The following is a 19,808-nucleotide window of genomic DNA, read 5'->3' as shown; positions in this document are numbered from 1 at the left end:
TTACAGAACAGCTTCCTGGTTATGTTATGTAACCTATCTGGCCAAAGAGCACGGACGATGTGTTACAGCATCAGACATGACCAATGTAGGACAGATTGAATCTTTGGTAACGAAAACAGACTTTATTTACCATGTTACAGAAGTTCCATGGCACCTTGAAAAATAACATTTGAAAGATGTATATATATTTACACACTGGTATGTACAGATTGGTAGCTATAGCTACTACGCAACCCCATTCAATCTCTTGTCCCCTACTTCTGCTTTACAGTTACACACTTTCATAGGTGTCGAAACACTTGCTTTTCCTTATGGTCTCCAAACTTTCCACCTCACGTCCCCATTGAACAATCCCAAGGACCAAGTCTCTGTGGTATACATGTACATATCCAGCTTCAGAATCCCCACTCCACATACAGTATGTGCCATATTCTGTGTCATTTATCCCTTAGTCTGTGGCTTCAGGCCTCCCCCTCGCAGGCTTCCTAAGCTGGTACGGTCCTATGGTTGGGAGTGGGGTTCAGGAGACGCCGAGTAAGGTTGCAGGGGGAAAACAGGCGCGTTGGAGACCTCCGAGTAGGCTGGAGGAAGCTCTGGGTGGATAAAGTCTGGCTTCATCTCCACCTAGACAAAATGAGATTGGATGAATAGACTAGAAGCATTGATATGAAAAACACTTACAATACAGTCCAGTGTTTTACCCCAAAAAAGTGTGAATAAAAATGTACTGTAAAGTTGTAAACCCTATTGAACAGTACAATTTGTACCTCGTGTTTAGGATGGACTAATACCTCATTGTAGGCCGGAGGTGGGCTGGAGAACTCTGAGGTGCTGTAGCGAGGAGGCCTGTGGATGTCTTCGCTGTCATAAGATACTGCGGGGAAGGGAATGACGTAGATGGAGGGCCTGTCTCGTCTCTCCTCCCGGTCCAGTTGCTCCTGGCGGGCCCGGTGGAAGGCCTTACAAAAGGCTGTGCAGCAGATGATGGTGATGCCAAATGTGATCATCGGGATGAAGATTCTAAGGGGAGATCATGTAATTGGTTTGTGGAATTTCTCGTCGCTGTAGGAGCACATGACCAGACACAGGCAAAGTCCATTTTGGTGTGTGTGTGTGTGTGTGTGTGTGTGTGTGTGTGTGTGTGTGTGTGTGTGTGTGTGTGTGTGTGTGTGTGTGTGTGTGTGTGTGTGTGTGTGTGTGTGTGTGTGGCCTAGACTGATATGAATATGGACAGGAATGGGACTCTTACTCTAAAAAGTAAAAAGACTCTTGTATCGGCATCTTGTGACGTTAACACCCGCACACCTCAGTAGAAACCTGCAAGAACAAACACACAACACCATAGTTTTGACATTCCTTTTCGTCCTCCCAATCGAATAATCAACGGTGTTCGTCCGTAGACGCCGGGGCGGTAGGCAAATTGGACAGGGTCGAGTGTGTCTGGGAGGGAGGAGGTGATGTGGTCTTTGAATAGCCTCTCGAAGCACTTCATGGTGACGGAGGTGAGGGCTAAGGGTCGATAGTCATTCAGTTCAGTTCATTTCTCATTCTTGGGCACGGGGATGATAGTGGACGTCTTGAAACAGGCATAGCCTCGGGAAGTAGGGGTGCTGAGGGTGCTGTAGCACCCCCTGAGAAACCAGAATAAAAAAATATATATACAGTTTGGACACACCTACTCATTCAAGGGTTTTTCTTTATTTTGACTATTTTCTACATTGTAGAATACTAGTGAAGACATCAAAACTATGAAATAACACATGGAATCATGTAGTAACCCCCAAAAAAGTGTTAAAGAAATGTGCGGGGGTACAGTGTTGTCGTGCCCTCTTCGCGACTGTCTTGGTGTGTTTGGACCATGATAGCTTGTTGGTGATGTGGACACCAGGGAACTTGAAACTCTGGACACACGTAAAACTTCATCTGAGTGAAGTGACTTCACTAGTGAAATCATGTTTTTCCACAACGGTCATAAACATGACTCAGGAAACAGTACCTTTGCCACACTCAGAACCAAATGTCAGCTACCAGAGACTAGTTGCACTTTAAAAGAAAGAGCGTTGCAGCGAAAATGTAATGTAAACGTCTGTCACGCTCAATTTGAATTGGTCAGTATCAAGCTACAGGTAGTATCGGCATTCTACTGTAAAGCTGTGGTGTGTTTATATAAATAGGTTGTTTATGGCCGTCTGTGGCTTGATCGAGAGGCACTCACAGGTGATAGTATCTCATGTTAATAAGTCCACAGGTGGATAAAATCACAAGTGGATAAAAAAAACACAAGTGGAAGTGGAGTGAAAGAACAAGTTTCCAAAGAATAGCATAACTAACCGCACAGTCAGTGTGTACAACACAAAGAAGTCAACACCAAGAAGAACCTATTCAATTCAGTCTGTCCGAGTAGATATGTGTCCCACATTCATGCCAACAACGTTCTGTTGACCTATAGTCATATTATAAACATATAAATGTAAACATATAAATCCAAATGAACTTTATCTTACCTTAAAGCCAGCAGGCCGCTTTCAGTGAACCTGGGAATTCAACGGAAATCAATAAGGACCTGAACCTATGGGTACTGTGTGTGTGTGTGTGTGTGTGTGAATATAGAAGACCTGAGTGTATGTGTACTGTAATGTCTGTGTGTCTTATCTGGCAAAGGGTGTGCTATTGAACTGAGGGTTAAGGTGACAGTTTTATAGCAGTCCGTTTCTGTTTAAAGGCACAGTGTTACTGTATCCTGTTGTCTTAGCATTAGAATAAGACCTATCGTTTCAGGCAACAAAATGACATGGACTTAGTTTGTTCCTCCTCTTATAACGCTCTTCATGGCACACGCAGTAGTAGTCTTTTGTTCTATAGTTGGTCTCTAGATTAAGCATGAGAACTTGAGGAAGTTTGATTTGGAAAAGCTACGCATTTTATTGACAGACATGTAAAATGAAACATTGTTCAACCTCAAAGGATACACTAAACATCAAAAATGAAACTAACTGACCACATTAACAAGTTTAAAATCACTTTTACATTTCTCAATCTCATATGACCTCACTGCCAGTCAAATATTTTCACCTCGTAACAGAATTCATACACATATTTTCTCCGGGAAATGTTCTCTATAATCCATATATTATTTCATCTGAGTTTGAATATTACAAAATATATTAGTGCAAGTCTAATTAAGAGACCAATATCATCCTGCAGAGCCAAAAACTGCAGCAGCAAACAGTGGCTGGTCACATTGACAACAAAAAAAAACGGAAGAAACTTTACCACATCATTATACAGCGTTTAGGGCTTGTCCTACTGAGCACAACAGTAGCTCATATACTGGTACTACAGTACTTGTAAAACAATACTGAACGGGACATAGAGCTATTGTATAACTTGCAAAGCATTTCCCAAGTATTCACTACCTTCAATGGTTAATAAGCAAGCTGACTTTTTATATTTGATCTAGTCTTGGATGAAAGATAGCAGGTATTAAGTCGTCCTACCTAGTGACCCTCTTGGTAATATATAACTAGCCCACCGCGCCATATAGTGGCTATATTTCAGAGTCCTGTCATCATTGCCTTATTTTCCATTCATATTACTATGACCAGTAGGGGTCAGTAGAGGTCTTTCTACAGTTGACCACGTCACCGTCAAGAAACAACTCAACAACCACTAGCCCCAAACTCTATACCTGACAGGCAATATGATTGAAATTCCACCTGGCCTATCAAAGGGACAGATAAAGCTACAATAGTTATTTCTTATACCAATGATGTGAGTATGTATGTTTGCACCCGTTCAATTCTTCCTGATCAACATAAAGTGCCTAGGTAGACCTAGGGTTTAGGGTTAGGGGTTGTTTGTGGACAGAGCCGACTTTCACTTCATATTAAAAAGGTAGACTAAGCGAAATGACATTGCCACGAGCAGCACCGCAGATATTGCGATAAGCCGAGATGCACGACTCCGCTCTCACACGGTATCTGCGCACGTGCACGGGTGCGCTTCACGCTTTTACAACAAGGTAGCCACAAGACCAAAACAGAGGACAAGTTGAGCCTCGGGCTTCAAAACTCTTACTTGTCGCGGAAATTGACCCACTGTGCTGTTTACTTTCTGCATATACGTCATATCGCTGAGTCTACCTTTAAGTGGTCTAATATCTTAGTTGGTGAAGGAATCTACGTAGTTCCCAGGGAAGAATCCCTCTACTCCGTTGAGCGTTCCCTCACACCAGCCGTCTTCATTCCTCTTGATCAGGTAGATGACTTCTCCCTCCTGGAACATCAGGTCGCCAGGCTTCCCTGAGTTGTAGCTGTACAGCGCCACCACTGGGAGGGAAAGTGAATTGCAATGAGACAACCAAGACACCACAGAAACACAGGCCAAATTTGAATGGTATTACTTGGTCAGACATTGAATAAGTACTGTAGAAGTATGCATGCAATTTGGGCCATGGCAGCATTTAGTAATTTATCCATTGGTGAATGTGCATGGAGAACTATCATACCTTTCTCTAAAAAGTCTGTAGGGCCAGTCGTGTCATAATCAGCAGGGGGAGGTAGGGGTGGCATGACATCATCGAAGCCACCCACACTGTCGCTAAAAGGTGGAGGAGGCGGGGCTGGGATCACCAGATCTACAGGATTGGGCAAAAAGGCATATAAACCCAAACTGATAGGCTGCACCACTTCCCATACAAGTCATTCTTGTTCCAAAGTGTATCAAAACCACAGTGTATAACTTGTTCCCGAGGACTGTTTAAATCCATTTACAGTACCTAGCTTCTTTGAAACTATTTTCTCCACATAATGTGTTATCTGTTACATTGAAAAGCCAAAACAAAAGACGTTACCAACCCAGTGTCTGGCGCACTTCTAGAGGACAGGATCTGTCCATGGCTTTACCTTCCAACACAGTAGACTCAACAGCAATAGCAGCAGCAGCAGTAGCAGTGATGCAGTAATTTGGACAGTGGCCTGGAGGGTGTATTGAGGTCTCACACAGTCTCCACTTACCCAGGTGATCAAGGCGGGCGGGCAGGCTGGACAGGGGGCTCAGCGACACGGGAGGGGCGAGAGGAGGAGGGTATGAAGGGGGAGGAGGGATCATGACTGAGCGGTGAGGTCACAGAGGGAGAGGTAGGAATGGGTGACGGAGAAAGGTAACATCAGATCAGCCAAAATGGGTCTTCAGAGGGGACTCCACATTTATTGAAATCTATTTACTGGTTGAACCTTTATATAACCAGGCAAGTCAGTTAAGAACAAATAGTTAGTTACAATGACGGCCCAAATGCTAACGCCGGCACTAAGCTAACACTATTGCTTAAGCAAGGCTTGAACTTTCATCATGCATCATAAACCTAAACAACGGTGGTGTAATATTAAACCAGTTTTGCATTAGCCATGTTCAGCTCCTCACAAACTAATGATTGGTATAGTAATACTAAGTCATGAGGCCATATTGGACTACAGCCAGGGGGAAGGACCTGGGATGCGGGGGGGGGTTGCCAAAGTGGCCTTACGTGATTGGATGGTTGGCAGGAAGAGCGAGCGAGTGTAGAGCGAGCGAGAGCTAGGGCCCGTGCGGACCCTGAGGGACATGGAGCGCGAGCTGGGGGGGTGACGACGTACACGAGGCCGCCTGGGCTGCAGAGCTGAGCCGGAGAGAGACAGGTCACAGGTCAAGAAGAAGCAGACAGATATAAGGACAGGAAAACACCAAAGATCAGCATCAGCGAGCATGCTCTGCATAGACAGACAGACAAACAGACAAACCCCAGACAGACAGCTAAACTAAACAAACAGATAAGCAACATTTCAACAAATCAGATCCTTTACGGCATTAGAAATGGATGCGAGGTCTCATTCAAGAGTCCTTTCAAAACCACTTGTTGAAAGACCATTAAAAGTACAGTGTGACACATTCCACTCCTTTCACCTTCATCCACTTCATCACTCGGTGGAGGGGGCGGGTCAGGGAGCTCCAGGCCCTCACTGGCTGGTGGCGGGAGAGGCTCGTCAGATGGTGGTGGCATTGGGGGCGGGAAGCTGTTCTCTTCAGCCACTGAGAAAAGAGAATATTAATTGAAGAATATCTGCTTAAGTTGATATTCAGCGTTTCATACCGTGTGAAATCAGTAACACAATCATGCAACTAAGGGGGGAAAAAAAGGATCTATTTCTTAGTATCACAGTGCAGGCACAAGTATCACAGTTCCTGGTTTCCTGCCTCTAGACGTGTCAGCATGCGCATTTCTCTGGGTGTCTGTCTGCACACAACGTGTTCTCATTTCCTCTCCTACACTGTGCTGTGCAGTGTGCTAAAGCTGTCTCACAGTGTGGGAAACACAAAAAACAAGCGATATTTCCCGCCAGGGTGTTTGATATTGAGTGTGATATTCAGTTTAAGACATGTTACTGTACTTTAGTTACTCATACAGTACGTTTACAGTCAATTACTAACAGTATGTACGCTAGTTACAAATAGTTTGTAAAAATGTATGAAAATTCATAATGAAATGTGATACAGACACTTACCAGTCTCCAGTGGGGGTGGGGCAGGGGGAGGGGGGATGCAGGCTAGGCTGGTATGGGCAGGTTCAGGGGTGCTGGTTGTGGTGGTGGGGGCCAGCGGAGGGACATCCAGAGAGGAGGCAGGAGGCGCCATGGGAGGAGGAGGAAGAGGGGCCGCAGCTGTCATGGCGGCGTCACCATCCTCCATCAGAGACAGGGGCGGTGGTGGGGGCGGGGCCTCCTCCAGCAGGGTGGTGATGATGTCAGAGTCAGGTGACGCGGGCCAGCCGGGGACCACGGGGGGAGGCACGGCCTTGCCGAAGCTGGACCTGTTACAGGAGGGGAGGGCAACGTCAAAGTGAGCTAGAGGTATATTTCCATGTCTGGTTGGAGATATTCTACAGTGTTTGGGAGTAAGTGTCAAATCTTACATGTGTACAGTAAAACTGTGTTTCCAGTAAGTGTTTTTTACCCAATGGAGCGATCATTGAGAGAGGTGAGGGACGCCCCTCGAGACAGAGAGGGGGCTATGGGACACTGGACAGGCTCTGGGGGTGCTCTGGAAGTGCTCCTGCTGAAAACACACACACAGCCCTTAAGCGTCACATAGCATTATCACAAATGCTGACACTTGGACATCACACAGACCAGCTCTATCAACTCATAAATAGTGAGAAACATGCAGAAAGCTTCAAATCGCACTCGCGCACAATGACAGTGAGACGTTGTTCTCTTCTCTCGCGAAACAGTTTGAATATGCTACTCGGTGCAAATGACACCTGCACATTTGATTTCTATACTTCCTGGTTTGTTCTTGGCATAATCACAATGTGAAAGCTCTGTAATCGCTCTCTCCTGTCCACAGTAAATCTCCCTCTTACCAATCATTCAACCCCCGACTGAATGAACACAACAAACATGACTGGACAGGAGGTGTGGTTAGCCATGAATACATTCCCCAATCCTACCCACAAGCTCACACAAATTATTTTAAACATTTATTTTGCTGATGTTTCTGGTCTCGAATAAAAGTTGAACAAGGGGTTTTCGTGGACCACTGAGCACAGAGGATGTGCGGAAACTCGGCTTCCTGTCCGAAGGACTTTTACAGGAAGTGAAACAGTTACAGTTAGACTGGTAGTGTGAGAGCAGAGCAATCACATGGAGTCAGCTGTGTCAGCATCATACCTGATTGTGCCGCCATGTTTGCGTTTTGATGACCCTGCTTTCCCCATCAGCTTACCAGAATCCTGTGGGGATGCGGTGAGACAGAGCGATAGATAGAGAGAGAGAAAGAGAGAGAGAGAGAGAGAGAGAGACAAAGGGAGAGCAGAGTGAAAAGGAAGAGGTCGTTTATGTGTGTGTGTGTGTGTGTTGTAGATGAGCGAATTGTGTTGGAGCATCAATGAAGCGGCTGAGCCTTGGCAGCACTAATTAGTGTGTCTAGCCATTTTCCCACGGTGCACAGTGGCTGGCTGGCTGCTTGTTCTGTGTGTGTGTGTGTGTGTGTGTGTGTGCGTGCGTGCGCTAATCGAGGTCAGCCTTACGCAACAAGCTGCTCCTCTCTAACTGGATGTGGTGTAGACGAGAGGCAGGGTGGTAAAACAAAAATCATGGCTGCATCTTAAACGGCTTGTCTTGAGAGCTAAGGAAACCTACGGAGCCTTTGGACTCCAACCACAGTACCCTGGTGACACAACCCAGGTTTTAAAAAGCTGTTTTCACCAAAGAGAAATGACATTTCCACATCAGTAATTTCCAGCATTACTATTGAATATTGATTGCAACATACAGTAGTGTACAGTTCTGTAGCTGTATAGTAAGACACGTGCAGGGAAAGTATTTGCGCCTTTGGCCTTTTTAATGTCCTGGGAATGTGAGGTAAAACATGTGAGTAATTGCGCTTGAACTTGAACACTCAGTCTCACCTTCATGCCATGTCCCAGTGTGTCCAGGTCAGAGTAGGCGATGGGACTACGGGTGTACTTGGGTTTGGGCTCCTTGCCTGTTGCCGGGGGGATTATTTTGTGGCTGCGGGGAACCCTCTTGGCTGTGGTGAAAGCCCCGATCTCTCTCCGGGCCACCTTCTCTCTGTGCATGTCCACTGTCTGCAAGACAAGGGGCAGAGGATGTGCTATTATTAATTCCTTTCCTCTGGTAAATCTTTTTTTTCCTCCAAAATACAAAATAATCCATACAGGATGGAATAGCGTGGTACCCTTTCTCTGGCAACATCATTGGCTCAATATAGCTCATAAACGAAAGTGGTAATATTCTCAAACCCTCTTTCAAGTGAGCCCTATCATTTAGTATACAGTTGTTAGGGACCCTTCACGGGTGCCAGCAGACAATGGAGGACATCAATCAGAGGTTCGCAGGAAGGAACGCTCAGAACAGAGAACATTGGGGTCTTTCATTCCATCCCAGCCCCAATGATGCTCTGTGTTGAAGGTCAAATTTCACTCTGTAGCCCCTCAACCCACTCACCCCTCCACCCTCAACCCCCTCCTCAGGTGACCTGGTTCTGTATGATAATGCTGGGCACGGAGCATGCAGGAATGCCTGGGGTCTGTGCCAGCTTTTGGGGACAGTGGGCTACAGAGAGGGGGAGGGGAGGGGGTGCAGCGGGGAACAGTGGGGCTACAGAGAGGTGGATGGGGGGGCAGCGGGGGACAGTTGTGCTGGTGTAAGAGAGTAAGCTGGGGGGGGGGGGGCACGCGGTGTACTGGGGATGGAGAATTCCGCTATTCTGCATGGAAGAAGGCCAGGGTCCCCAAAGAGTCCCTGGAAACCAGCCCAGATCAGCGAAGAGGCAGACCCTGCAGCTTTCATATGCTGAGCACCAGGTGTAAGGAGATGAGGGGGAGGAAGGAAGGGATGGTGGGGTGGAGGGAGGGGTAGAAGGGTAGAGGTTAAGGAGGGGTAGAGGAAAAGGAGGACGAGAGGGAGGGGGAAAGGAATAAAGACAATTGGCACAGTGGGTACCATTGACACTCAGAGAACCCTGCTGATCTAGGTGCAACAACGCATCAACCCGGACGGAGGGTGACTCATGAAATCAAATTTCCTTTTTTTGTGCCCCTTCAGTCCAGTCACTAACTCTGATGGGCCTCCTCATTCTAAAGCCTGGGTTCAAGCAAGCAAATCTTCCTTTTTAGCATGCTAACCAGTGAAGGCGCCTGAGAAGAGGAAGGGGAGGACCATCCTCCTCAGTGAATTTGATCAAAATAAAAATAGTGAAACACCAAAAAAGTTATCCTTTTTAAATAAATGAAACTATTCTAAATATATTAATGTCACCAAATAATTGATTAAAACACACTGTTTTGCAATGAAGGTCTACGGTAGCCTCAACAACACTCTGTAGGGTGGCACCATGGAGTAATCAGAGGACAGCTGGCTTCCGTCCTGCTCTGGGTACATTGACTTCAATACAAAACCTAGGAGGCTCGTGGTTCTCACCCCCTTCCATAGACTTACACAGTAATTATGACAACTTCTGGAGGACGTCCTCCTACCTATCAGAGCTCTTGCAGCATGAACTGACATGTTGTCCACCAAATCAAAGGATCACAGAATGAATCTAGAGCTAGCTATATTGAATTGTTGTTTTTTTCACTTTCACTTACTTAGCAAGCAAATGCAGCTAACTAGTTTAGCCTACCAAACAACTGGCTCAAACAGATTGGGATGCTATGTTAGGTAGCTGGCTATGGCTATCCAACACAAGAACTCTTCCAAGTTAAGGTAAGCTTTTGGTTTTATAAATGTTTTGCAACCGGGGCTTGCCAGTGTGCTAAACTGCTTGCTGCTGACTGTACACTGTAGTGCATGATTGTAGTGGGTTTACTAACGTGTTAGTTCTAGTAGCTATGTTGACTATTAAAATTTGGTGACGATGATCTAGGCTGTGTTTAGCGGTTAGCAGTTATGAAAAGAAGGTTTGGCTTCTGATGACAGTTGATGTGTTCTGCACTGAAGTCCACAAGTAAAGGGGAAATGTGAGAGGAGGAGATTACATAGATGCAGATTACATATACAAAGAGAAAAGTGATCATGCTGTTTGTGAGTGGCTGCTATGAAAGTAAACGGTGTTTGCGTGTGATCAGGGGTGTAGAAATTCCACCGATTCCGTTGAAAAACTTTTCGTAAACGGAAGCAAACGGAACTAAACGGGTACAAAGATTCCTGAATTTGTCCTATAGAAACTCTTGTTTGCAACTGTTGGACTAATGATAAACTAGATACCGGCAAGGGTGTGCAAGGCAGTATTGAATGTATTAATGTCTGTCACCTTGACTATTCAAATTTCTCTCGACCTGTGCACCTACGTTGTAAACTCTCATTCATAGGCTAAGTTGTAGCAACCTCATGATGCGTATAGAGAAAATTTGAGTATCGTGTAGTAGCCTAAACCTAGCGATGTTACATTGAGCTGGGTGAATGGAATATGAATGACAGTCATCCAATATCCTGTAATAGAAATTAGTCCATGATCATAAAAAAAAGAAGAAAAAAAAAGGTCCTCCCTTACCTTAAACGGCACCGACCACCACTGCTGCTAACATCCACATGCTCGTGTTCTCTTCCTGAAACTGAATCGTGGCCTAACCCACAAGCGTGTATGGAGACATGCTAGTGACAAAAAAAAAGGTGTGGAGATGATGTACCTGTCCGATGAGGTTGACAGAAGACTCCATGTGTCTGAGCTGGGAGTTCTGTGCGTCTAGCAGCTTGAGGACGTTGGAGGCCAGGGTGCTGATCTGGTAGGCCACACTGGCCAGAGACTGGGTGGTAAAGTTCTTAGTCTCCTCCAGGGCCTTGACCGCATCCGCACCTGCCTAATGTGAGGGAGAGCGAGAAAGAAAGAGAGAGGGAGAGAAAGAGAGAGACAGAGAGCGAGACACGGGGAGACAGTCGTGAAAAAAGGATGCTCATGTCACAAATATAGTATGATAACTTGGGGATCATAACAACCATGATAATAATAGCATGTGATTTTGACATTGACAATGTGAGATGAGATTTTTCTGAGTTATATGTCATAGGATTCTGTTGACGTGTCTGAGAAGAGCAGTGCAATAAGACCTCTCACTTCCTCCTCACACAGTAGAATGCCTTCCTGATCTAATTCTCCCATTATATCAAAATACACACACACAGTCTTCGACAGCTCAGTGATGAACACATTACCCCTTCTTTTTTTTTTAGATAGACAGTGAAAGCACCTATTTACTAGCCTGGAAGAAACAGCCTGAGCGCTGCGTTCACAATTCTATTTCATTTCGTGGTGAATGTACACAGCAATTTCTCCGTTCAATCAACACTGACAGTGTTAAGTTGAACACTGGGAAAGTGTCTATACAGGTCCAGACTTTTGAGCGTTAAATTAACACTGAGCTTAGTGCTGACCCTGTTAGTGTTATACAATAACACCTCATAAAGAATTTCTAACCATTACACTAATAGGTCTGTATCTCTTGACAAGGTCATTCAGCGTTGGACATTATGAGTCACGGTAGTTGCCACGTGCTCTTTTGTACGGTTTTACAAAGACTTCATGAATAGCAGCAGATGTGCTCAGACTTTAATTAACATAACCATAGACCACTTTTTTTTAAACCTTTATTTAACTAGGCAAGTCAGTTAAGAACAAATTATTACTTTCAATGACGGCCTAGGAACAGTGGGTTAACTGCGGCAAGTATCCTAGTGGTAGAGCGTTGGGCCAGTAACTGAAAGGCTGCTGGAACGAATCGCTGAGCAGACAAGGTAAAAATCTGTCTGAACAAGGCAGTTAACCCACTGTTCCCTGGACCCCGAAGATGTCGATTAAGGCAGCCCCCTGCACCTCTCTGATTCAGAGGGGTTGGGTTAAAGGCGGATGACACATTTCAGTTGTACAACTGACTAGGTATCCCCCTTAAATTTATACAAAACTTCTACCCACAGATGGCCAATAATAAGTCATTCAAAGCCACTAAGCCATGACCCCAAAATAATTTCAGTGTTATATCAATCAAATATATTTATAAAGCCCTTTTTTACATCAGCCGATGTAATGACTGTATTTGTTAGTGACAGAGACATGATTGTTAAATTCGTTCATTCTCAGTCCTGTGGACTTCACTGAGTTCCTACTGTTAAACTGTTTAGGACAATACATTCAATTCAGAATATCATAAGGACTTACTTTGAGGGCCATGTTTCACCCCAAAACAGTGGTGTTATGAACCTTCTGGTTTACAGGCCACATCAGGCCTGCAAGTCATGTTATGCTGGCTTGCAAAGTGCTATGTAATTCCTATTGGAATCCAGCCAGAGTTAGGACAGCCAACAGTTGGAATTTTTATTCACCTGCAACCCGCATTCAGAATGACTGCCAGGGTTAGAAACATTGATAAAGGAGCCCACCTAAACCCTTTAAACTGGAACAACTATTTCAGTGATTGGATTACCGGTAGTTGAGAAAACTGTATGCTATTTATCTTTGTGTAGCACAAGATTAATAAATCAAGAAATGAACATGCAAAAACACAGATACTAAAGACAATCCCCCAAAATTGAGCTGCAGTGGAGCATGCTGGGAAATCACAGAATGACTCACACTCAACACTGGTTCTTAACATCAACACTGGGGTTCTTTTACACCACGAGAGTTAATTTCACTCCTGAATCAACCCTAGAAAGGTTACACTGAGAAATCAACACTGGGTAACACTGTCCAATTTGCTGTGTTGCGATCAGACAGGTTCCAGCAGGCTACCTACAGTATTTAGAGCATCACCTAACAACTAGGTTGACAAAAGACTGCACACGCCTGCCATAGAGCATGAGGAAGTAGAGCCTACCCTTACATGTGCACTCCTTCACACTCACATAGAAATGGGCACATATACTGTACACGCTCACTTTACATATACTGTACACGCTCACTTTATACTTCACATATACTGTACACGCTCACTTTACATATACTGTACACGCTCACTTTACACTTCACATACTGTACACGCTCACTTTACACTTCACATATACTGTACACGCTCACTTTACACTTCACATACTGTACACGCTCACTTTGCACTTCACATACTGTACACGCTCACTTTACATTTCACATACTGTACACGCTCACTTTACACTTCACATACTGTACACGCTCACTTTACACTTCACATATACTGTACACGCTCCCTTTACACTTCACATACTGTACACGCTCACTTCACATATACTGTACACGCTCACTTTACACTTCACATATACTGTACACGCTCACTTTACACTTCACATACTGTACACGCTCACTTTACACTTCACATACTGTACACGCTCACTTTACACTTCACATATACTGTACACGCTCACTTTACACTTCACATACTGTACACGCTCACTTTACACTTCACATACTGTACACGCTCACTTTACACTTCACATACTGTACACGCTCACTTTACACTTCACATACTGTACACGCTCACTTTACACTTCACATACTGTACAAGCTCACTTTACATATACTGTACACGCTCACTTTACACTTCACATACTGTACACGCTCACTTTACACTTCACATATACTGTACACGCTCACTTTACACTTCACATACTGCACAAGCTCACTTTACATATACTGTACACGCTCACTTTACACTTCACATACTGTACACGCTCACTTTACACTTCACATATACTGTACACGCTCACTTTACACTTCACATATACTGTACACGCTCACTTTACACTTCACATACTGTACACGCTCACTTTACATTTCACATACTGTACATGCTCACTTTACATTTCACATACTGTACATGCTCACTTCACATATACTGTACACGCTCACTTCACACTTCACATACTGTACATGCTCACGTCACATATACTGTATACGCTCACTTTACACTTCACATACTGTACATGCTCACTTCACATATACTGTACACGCTCACTTCACACTTCACATACTGTACATGCTCACTTCACATATACTGCACACGCTCACTTTACATTTCACATACTGTACATGCTCACTTCACATATACTGTACACGCTCACTTTACACTTCACATACTGTACACGCTCACTTTACACTTCACATTCACTGTACACGCTCACTTTACATTTCACATACTGTACACGCTCACTTCACATATATTGTATACGCTCACTTTACACTTCACATACTGTACAAGCTCACTTTACATATACTGTACACGCTCACTTTACACTTCACATACTGTACCCGCTCACTTTACTCTTCACATATACTGTACACGCTCACTTTACACTTCACATACTGTACACGCTCACTTTACATATACTGTACACGCTCACTTTACATATACTGTACACGCTCACTTTACACTTCACATACTGTACACGCTCACTTTACACTTCACATACTGTACACGCTCACTTTACACTTCACATATACTGTACACGCTCAGTTTTCACATACTGTACACGCTCACTTTACACTTCACATACTGTACACGCTCACTTTACACTTCACATACTGTACACGCTCACTTTACACTTTACATATACTGTACACGCTCACTTCACATATACTGTACACGCTCACTTTACACTTCACATATACTGTACATGCTCACTTTACATGTACTGTACACACAGATGCACAGAGACTTCCTGTGTTACTTGCTGTGCTCAGATGAACACCATTTCTCTCTCAGACTCCAATGCCCGACAGAGACACGCGTCACATGCAGGCACAACCAATTAGGATGCACTCAATTGTGTTTCTCTTCACAATGAAATGCTCTCTTTACACTGAAATATTTGAAGGAGATGGGTGTTCACCAGAAGTGCACTTCTTCCTGCTCATCTCGACAATGCCCAATCTAGCAGCATCACTCTCCCAGGGTGCACACTGGATTAGAATACAAGCACCGAAATGCTCCTTGTCACTTTTGTAAGCTTTCAAGATGAGTATGAGTACTTCTGACTACGTAAACGAATCTGTTCCTCTTTCTTTGACAGGAATGTTTCTTAATGTTTACTGAACAAAAATATAAATGCTGCATACAACAATTTGAAAAAATGTTACTGAGTTACAGTTTATATAAGGAAATCAGTCAATTGAAATAAATGAATTAGGCCCTAATCTATGGATTTCACATGACTGGGAATACAGATTTGCAGCTGTTGGTCACAGATACCTTTTAAAAAAAGGTAGGGTCGTGGATCAGAAAACCAGTCAGTATCTGGTGTGATCACCATTTTCCTCATGCAGTGCGACACATCTTCGCATAGAGTTAATCAGGCTGTTGATTGTGGCCTGTGGAAAGTTGTTCCACTCCTCTTCAATGGCTGTGTGAAGTTGCTGGATATTGGCGGGAACTGGAACATGCTGTCATGGACGTCAATCCAGAGCATCCCAAACATGCTCAATGGGTGACATGTCTGGTGAGTATGCAGGCCATGGAAGAACTGGGACATTTTCAGCTTCCAGGAATTGTGTACAGATCCTTGCAACATGGGGCAATACGACAATGGGCCTCAGGTTCACGTCACGGTATCTCTGTGCATTCAAATTGCCATTGATGAAATGCAATTGTGTTTTTTGTCCGTAGCTCATGCCTGCCCATACCATAACCCACTGCCACCATGGGGCACTCTGTTCACAAAGTTGACATCAGCAAACCACTCACTTACACGACGCCATACACATGGTCTGCGGTTGTGAGGCCAGTTGGACATAGCACCAAATTCTCTAAAATGACATCGGAGATTCCTTTTCATTAACATTAAATTATCTGGCAACAGCTCTGGTGGAGATTCCTGCAGTCAGCATGCCAATTGCACGCTCCCTCAAAACTTGAGACATCTCTGAAATTGTCTTGTGTGAAAAAAACTGCACATTTTAGAGTTTTAACCCACTAACCCCCCCCCCCCCCCCCCCCCCCCCCTAAAATACTGCCAAGTTTAAAACATTATTGTAAAGCCCTAGTGATTTGACAAAGTTATTTCTAAATATTATTTATTTAACGTGATTAGTGATTAATTTAAGACCATGTTTTCTGGTGAAAAACTGAGCGTGTCGAGCATAACACCTCCACCCCGTTACCATTAGATTTTAACAATTGAAAGGTTGTTGTGGATCTTGCATTCAATTGTCCCTCCATGTTGCACACAACAAGATTCCATTCCCTTTGTCACAGGGGGATTCATGGCAGATTTAACTAGGAATTAGCAGTTGGAGGGTCGTTCAAGTGGATATTTCCCAGACGTGGTAAATTCCCATTTCCCACTTGGTTACGAAAGCACCATAACACTGCTAAAAATCCACTGTAGAGCCATATAGTTGTCACGGTTGTCGTAAGAACTGGACCAAGGCGCAGAGCACGTAGAGTTCCACATCTTTATTATCAAGTAAAACTTAAGCAAAATAATATATAAAAAAATAAACAAACAACAAAACGTGACTAGGTGATGCACAAACACAAAGTAAAATCCCACAAACAGGTGGGAAAAATAGCTACTTAAATATGATCCCCAGTTAAGAGGCAATGATTACCAGCCCGCCTCTAATTGGGAACCAAACCAAAACACCAACATAGAAATATTAAACTAGAACACCCCCTCGTCACACCCTGACCTACTACACCATAAAGAAACATGGTCTCTCTATGGTCAGGGCGTGACAATAGTAGTATAGTAATAGCATAAACACTCATTGGAAGCACAAGACACAGACCTACACTTTGACATACTGTGGACCGTTGTACAGTTTTCATTTAAATCGGGCACTTTTATTTTATTTTCATTATTTAACTACGCTGAAGAAAGGCACTTGTTTTACCACTTGAGATAGGAAAACATTTTTCATGAAGCTGAACATGTGCTGTTAATCACAGAATGTTAAAATTTGGTGAAATCAAACATTGTTTTTGACTCACCATCACAATTTAAATTATATCACTGCAACAGTTTTGGCTTGGTGGCCCAAAAAAATGATCTCCATTGATCAATACGTAAAGAGTAATTTAAGAAGCCGAATTAGGAACCACTTTGGCCACGCTGTAGCCTATACTCTTAGAATTAGTGGTGATTCGAGGAACCCCATGGATTTGCAAGGAACCTTTGCTAGTAAATGGCTCATATTTGCACCTTCGGTTATTTGAGGGGTTCTTGGAGGAACCTTGAATGGTTCAATGTAGCAACACATTTATGGTGGAACAATATACAATGCATTTATTATTAAAAAAGGTTGAACCCCTCCCATCACAAAAAGATTCCGGGTTGAACATTTACACAGGGGTTCCTCGAAGACCCTTCTCAGGGGGGTTCCTCAAGGAACCTTTTCGAACTGGAAAGGCTCCGCCGGTGTGGCGACCCAAAAGGTTCTTCCAGGCACCTTTACTTCTAAGAGTGTACACGCTTCGGAAAAAAAAGGTGTTATCTCGAACCTAAAAAGGTTATTCGGCTGTCCCCATAGCAGAACCCTTTGAAGAACCATTTTTGTGCATTGGTGCAGGTAGCGTTGTCCTGGCATCCGCCAAACCCAGATTCGTATGTCGGACTGCCAGATGGTGAAGCGTGAGTCATCATTCCAAAGAACACATTTCCACTGCTCAAGAGTCCAATAGTGGCGAGCTTTACACCACTCCAGCTGACGCTTGACATTGCGCATGGTGATCTTAGGTTTGTGTGCGGCTGCTTGACCAGGGAAACCCATTTCATGAAGATCACGACAAACAGTTCTTGTGCTGATGTTGCTTCCAGAGGCAGTTTGCAACCGAGGACAGACGATTTTTACAGCACTACAGCACTCGGCCATCCCGTTCTGTGAGCTTGTGTGGCCTACCACTTCACAGCCATTGTTTCTCTTAGACGTTTCCACTTCACAATAACAACACTTACAGTTGACCGGGGCAGCTCCAGCAGGGCAGACATTTGACAGAACTGACTTGTTGGAAAGGGTGCATCTAATGACAGTGCCACGTTGAAAGTCACCGAGATATTTAGTGAGGCCATTCTACTTCCAATGTTTGTCTATGGGGATTGCATGGCTGTGTGCTCGATTTTATACACCTGTCAGCAATGGGTGTGGCTGAAATATGCGAATCCACTAATTTGAAGGGGTGTCCACATACTTTTGCATATATAGCTTATGTTGAAATGTATATTATTTTTCTCATTGGATATGCTGTGTGATAACATTTGTGTTATGGAATGAGGTGAAAGATTCACCCATTCTCTTTCACTATTTTCATCGATCGAATAATAATGTCGGGCCTAGATTTGAATAGCCTACTCTCCTTGCTGTGAAGTTAACGGTACTGTGGGCCATTTGTTCAACTGTACAAGTAATTGATAGCCTATGGCATGTCTACTAGCTACGGCATAATTTAGGCAGTGTCCTAACACTGACATAGTTATACATTAACTATGCGATGTCTGCACTAAACTTCCAATCTCACCTGCAGGTAGTTGCTCTCGCAGTATTCAGCCACCTTCATCAGGTTGTCGTAGTTGTCCAACAGGGCTCGTCTCGCCGACGGAGCCTCCTGGAAGATTTGTGTAATTTCATCAGTACAGCTCTGGTCCTTCATGATTCCCCTTTGCGCGCAACTGTCTTCTTTGGAAACCCGTGGCGACTGAAACCTCTCCGTGAGGCACTTGTGGGAACTTGCAAGCTGAAGAAAAAAAAAATCACTTTATAAGTCCAGCACGCAGAGACATCATCACTTTGCAGAAGCAGTACCAAAAGTCGGGCTGGAGATTCTCCCGTCTTGCATTACCAAAAAAAAGAGAAGCTGGTTTACTTACCACTTGACTGTGTGTGTCGTGTAGCTCACTTGATCTTCCTCTTTCTGCAACGCCTTGACATTTGCAAGGCGTTGCTGCTGATGGTGTGTATAACGCAATAAAGCCTTTGATGTTGCATCTCACGTGAACCTGCCGCGGAAAATCAGTGCGCATAATAAATAGGCCTAATGTGTGCAATTTATCCCTAAATGATCTCTTTAAAACCAGTGAGTAATGACAATAAAGCTTCTTTTTTTAAAGGTATGCATGTCAGTTTAGCCTACGGTAAAACATGGCTTAAAAGAAAAAGTAACAGGCTTCGAGCTGTCAGCATCATAGGCGTCCCCATTGGCATCCAGGCTAATGCACTAGTGCCACCTATTGGCTATCAGGCAAAAATCCAATAGGGTAGGCAATAGCAGAAGTTTTTGGACACATGTTCCTACATCATTAGCACACTTTATTAACACACTTTCTTTCTTTAGCTTAGAGTTAGTTCAAGTGGAA

The 19,808-nt window shown here is 44.0% G+C and overlaps 2 protein-coding genes across 6 annotated transcripts; both read right to left on the bottom strand.

Annotated features, from left to right (window-relative positions):
• Positions 1-100: 100 nt before the first annotated feature.
• si:dkey-283b1.6 lies at positions 101-2,701 on the bottom strand. 2 transcript variants are annotated; one of them, XM_021557525.2, is made up of 4 exons: positions 2,505-2,701; positions 1,250-1,317; positions 768-1,020; positions 101-624 (listed from the first exon to the last, which is right to left on the bottom strand). In XM_021557525.2, the coding sequence occupies exons 2-4, from the start codon at positions 1,279-1,281 to the stop codon at positions 502-504; spliced, it is 408 nt and encodes a 135-aa protein (XP_021413200.1). In that variant the 5' UTR covers positions 1,282-1,317; positions 2,505-2,701; the 3' UTR covers positions 101-501. The 2 variants fall into 2 exon arrangements, with proteins under 2 accessions (XP_021413200.1, XP_021413202.1); XM_021557527.2 differs by having other exon boundaries at positions 792-1,020; positions 2,505-2,671.
• A 196-nt stretch (positions 2,702-2,897) lies between these two features.
• On the bottom strand, positions 2,898-19,505 carry LOC110486141 (ABI gene family member 3). 4 transcript variants are annotated; one of them, XM_021557519.2, is made up of 12 exons: positions 19,323-19,505; positions 18,974-19,189; positions 11,186-11,356; positions 8,444-8,623; positions 7,704-7,765; positions 6,988-7,089; positions 6,540-6,844; positions 5,941-6,066; positions 5,525-5,656; positions 5,016-5,111; positions 4,508-4,636; positions 2,898-4,328 (listed from the first exon to the last, which is right to left on the bottom strand). In XM_021557519.2, the coding sequence occupies exons 1-12, from the start codon at positions 19,473-19,475 to the stop codon at positions 4,162-4,164; spliced, it is 1,839 nt and encodes a 612-aa protein (XP_021413194.1). In that variant the 5' UTR covers positions 19,476-19,505; the 3' UTR covers positions 2,898-4,161. The 4 variants fall into 4 exon arrangements, with proteins under 4 accessions (XP_021413194.1, XP_021413195.1, XP_021413196.1 ...); XM_021557520.2 differs by having other exon boundaries at positions 6,988-7,086; XM_021557521.2 differs by lacking the exons at positions 5,016-5,111; positions 5,525-5,656.
• Between the last annotated feature and the right edge of the window lie 303 nt (positions 19,506-19,808).

Source organism: Oncorhynchus mykiss, chromosome 13 (assembly GCF_013265735.2).
Source record: "Oncorhynchus mykiss isolate Arlee chromosome 13, USDA_OmykA_1.1, whole genome shotgun sequence".
Lineage (NCBI taxonomy): Eukaryota > Metazoa > Chordata > Actinopteri > Salmoniformes > Salmonidae > Oncorhynchus > Oncorhynchus mykiss.
Note: the sequence above shows the minus strand (reverse complement) of the source record. Positions and strands in the feature narration are given on the sequence as shown.

Coding starts and splice junctions, on each gene's coding strand:
- LOC110486141 (XM_021557519.2), bottom strand. CDS start 19,475: ATGCGCACTGATTTTCCGCGGCAGGTTCACGTGAGATGCAACATCAAA. Junction 19,190..19,322: donor ACGACACACACAGTCAAGTG/GTAAGTAAACCA, acceptor TTTTTTCTTCAG/CTTGCAAGTTCCCACAAGTG. Junction 6,067..6,539: donor CCCACCCCCACTGGAGACTG/GTAAGTGTCTGT, acceptor CTCTTTTCTCAG/TGGCTGAAGAGAACAGCTTC.
- si:dkey-283b1.6 (XM_021557525.2), bottom strand. CDS start 1,281: ATGCCGATACAAGAGTCTTTTTACTTTTTAGA. Junction 1,021..1,249: donor GAGTCTTTTTACTTTTTAGA/GTAAGAGTCCCA, acceptor ATCTCCCCTTAG/AATCTTCATCCCGATGATCA. Junction 625..767: donor TAGTCCATCCTAAACACGAG/GTACAAATTGTA, acceptor CATTTTGTCTAG/GTGGAGATGAAGCCAGACTT.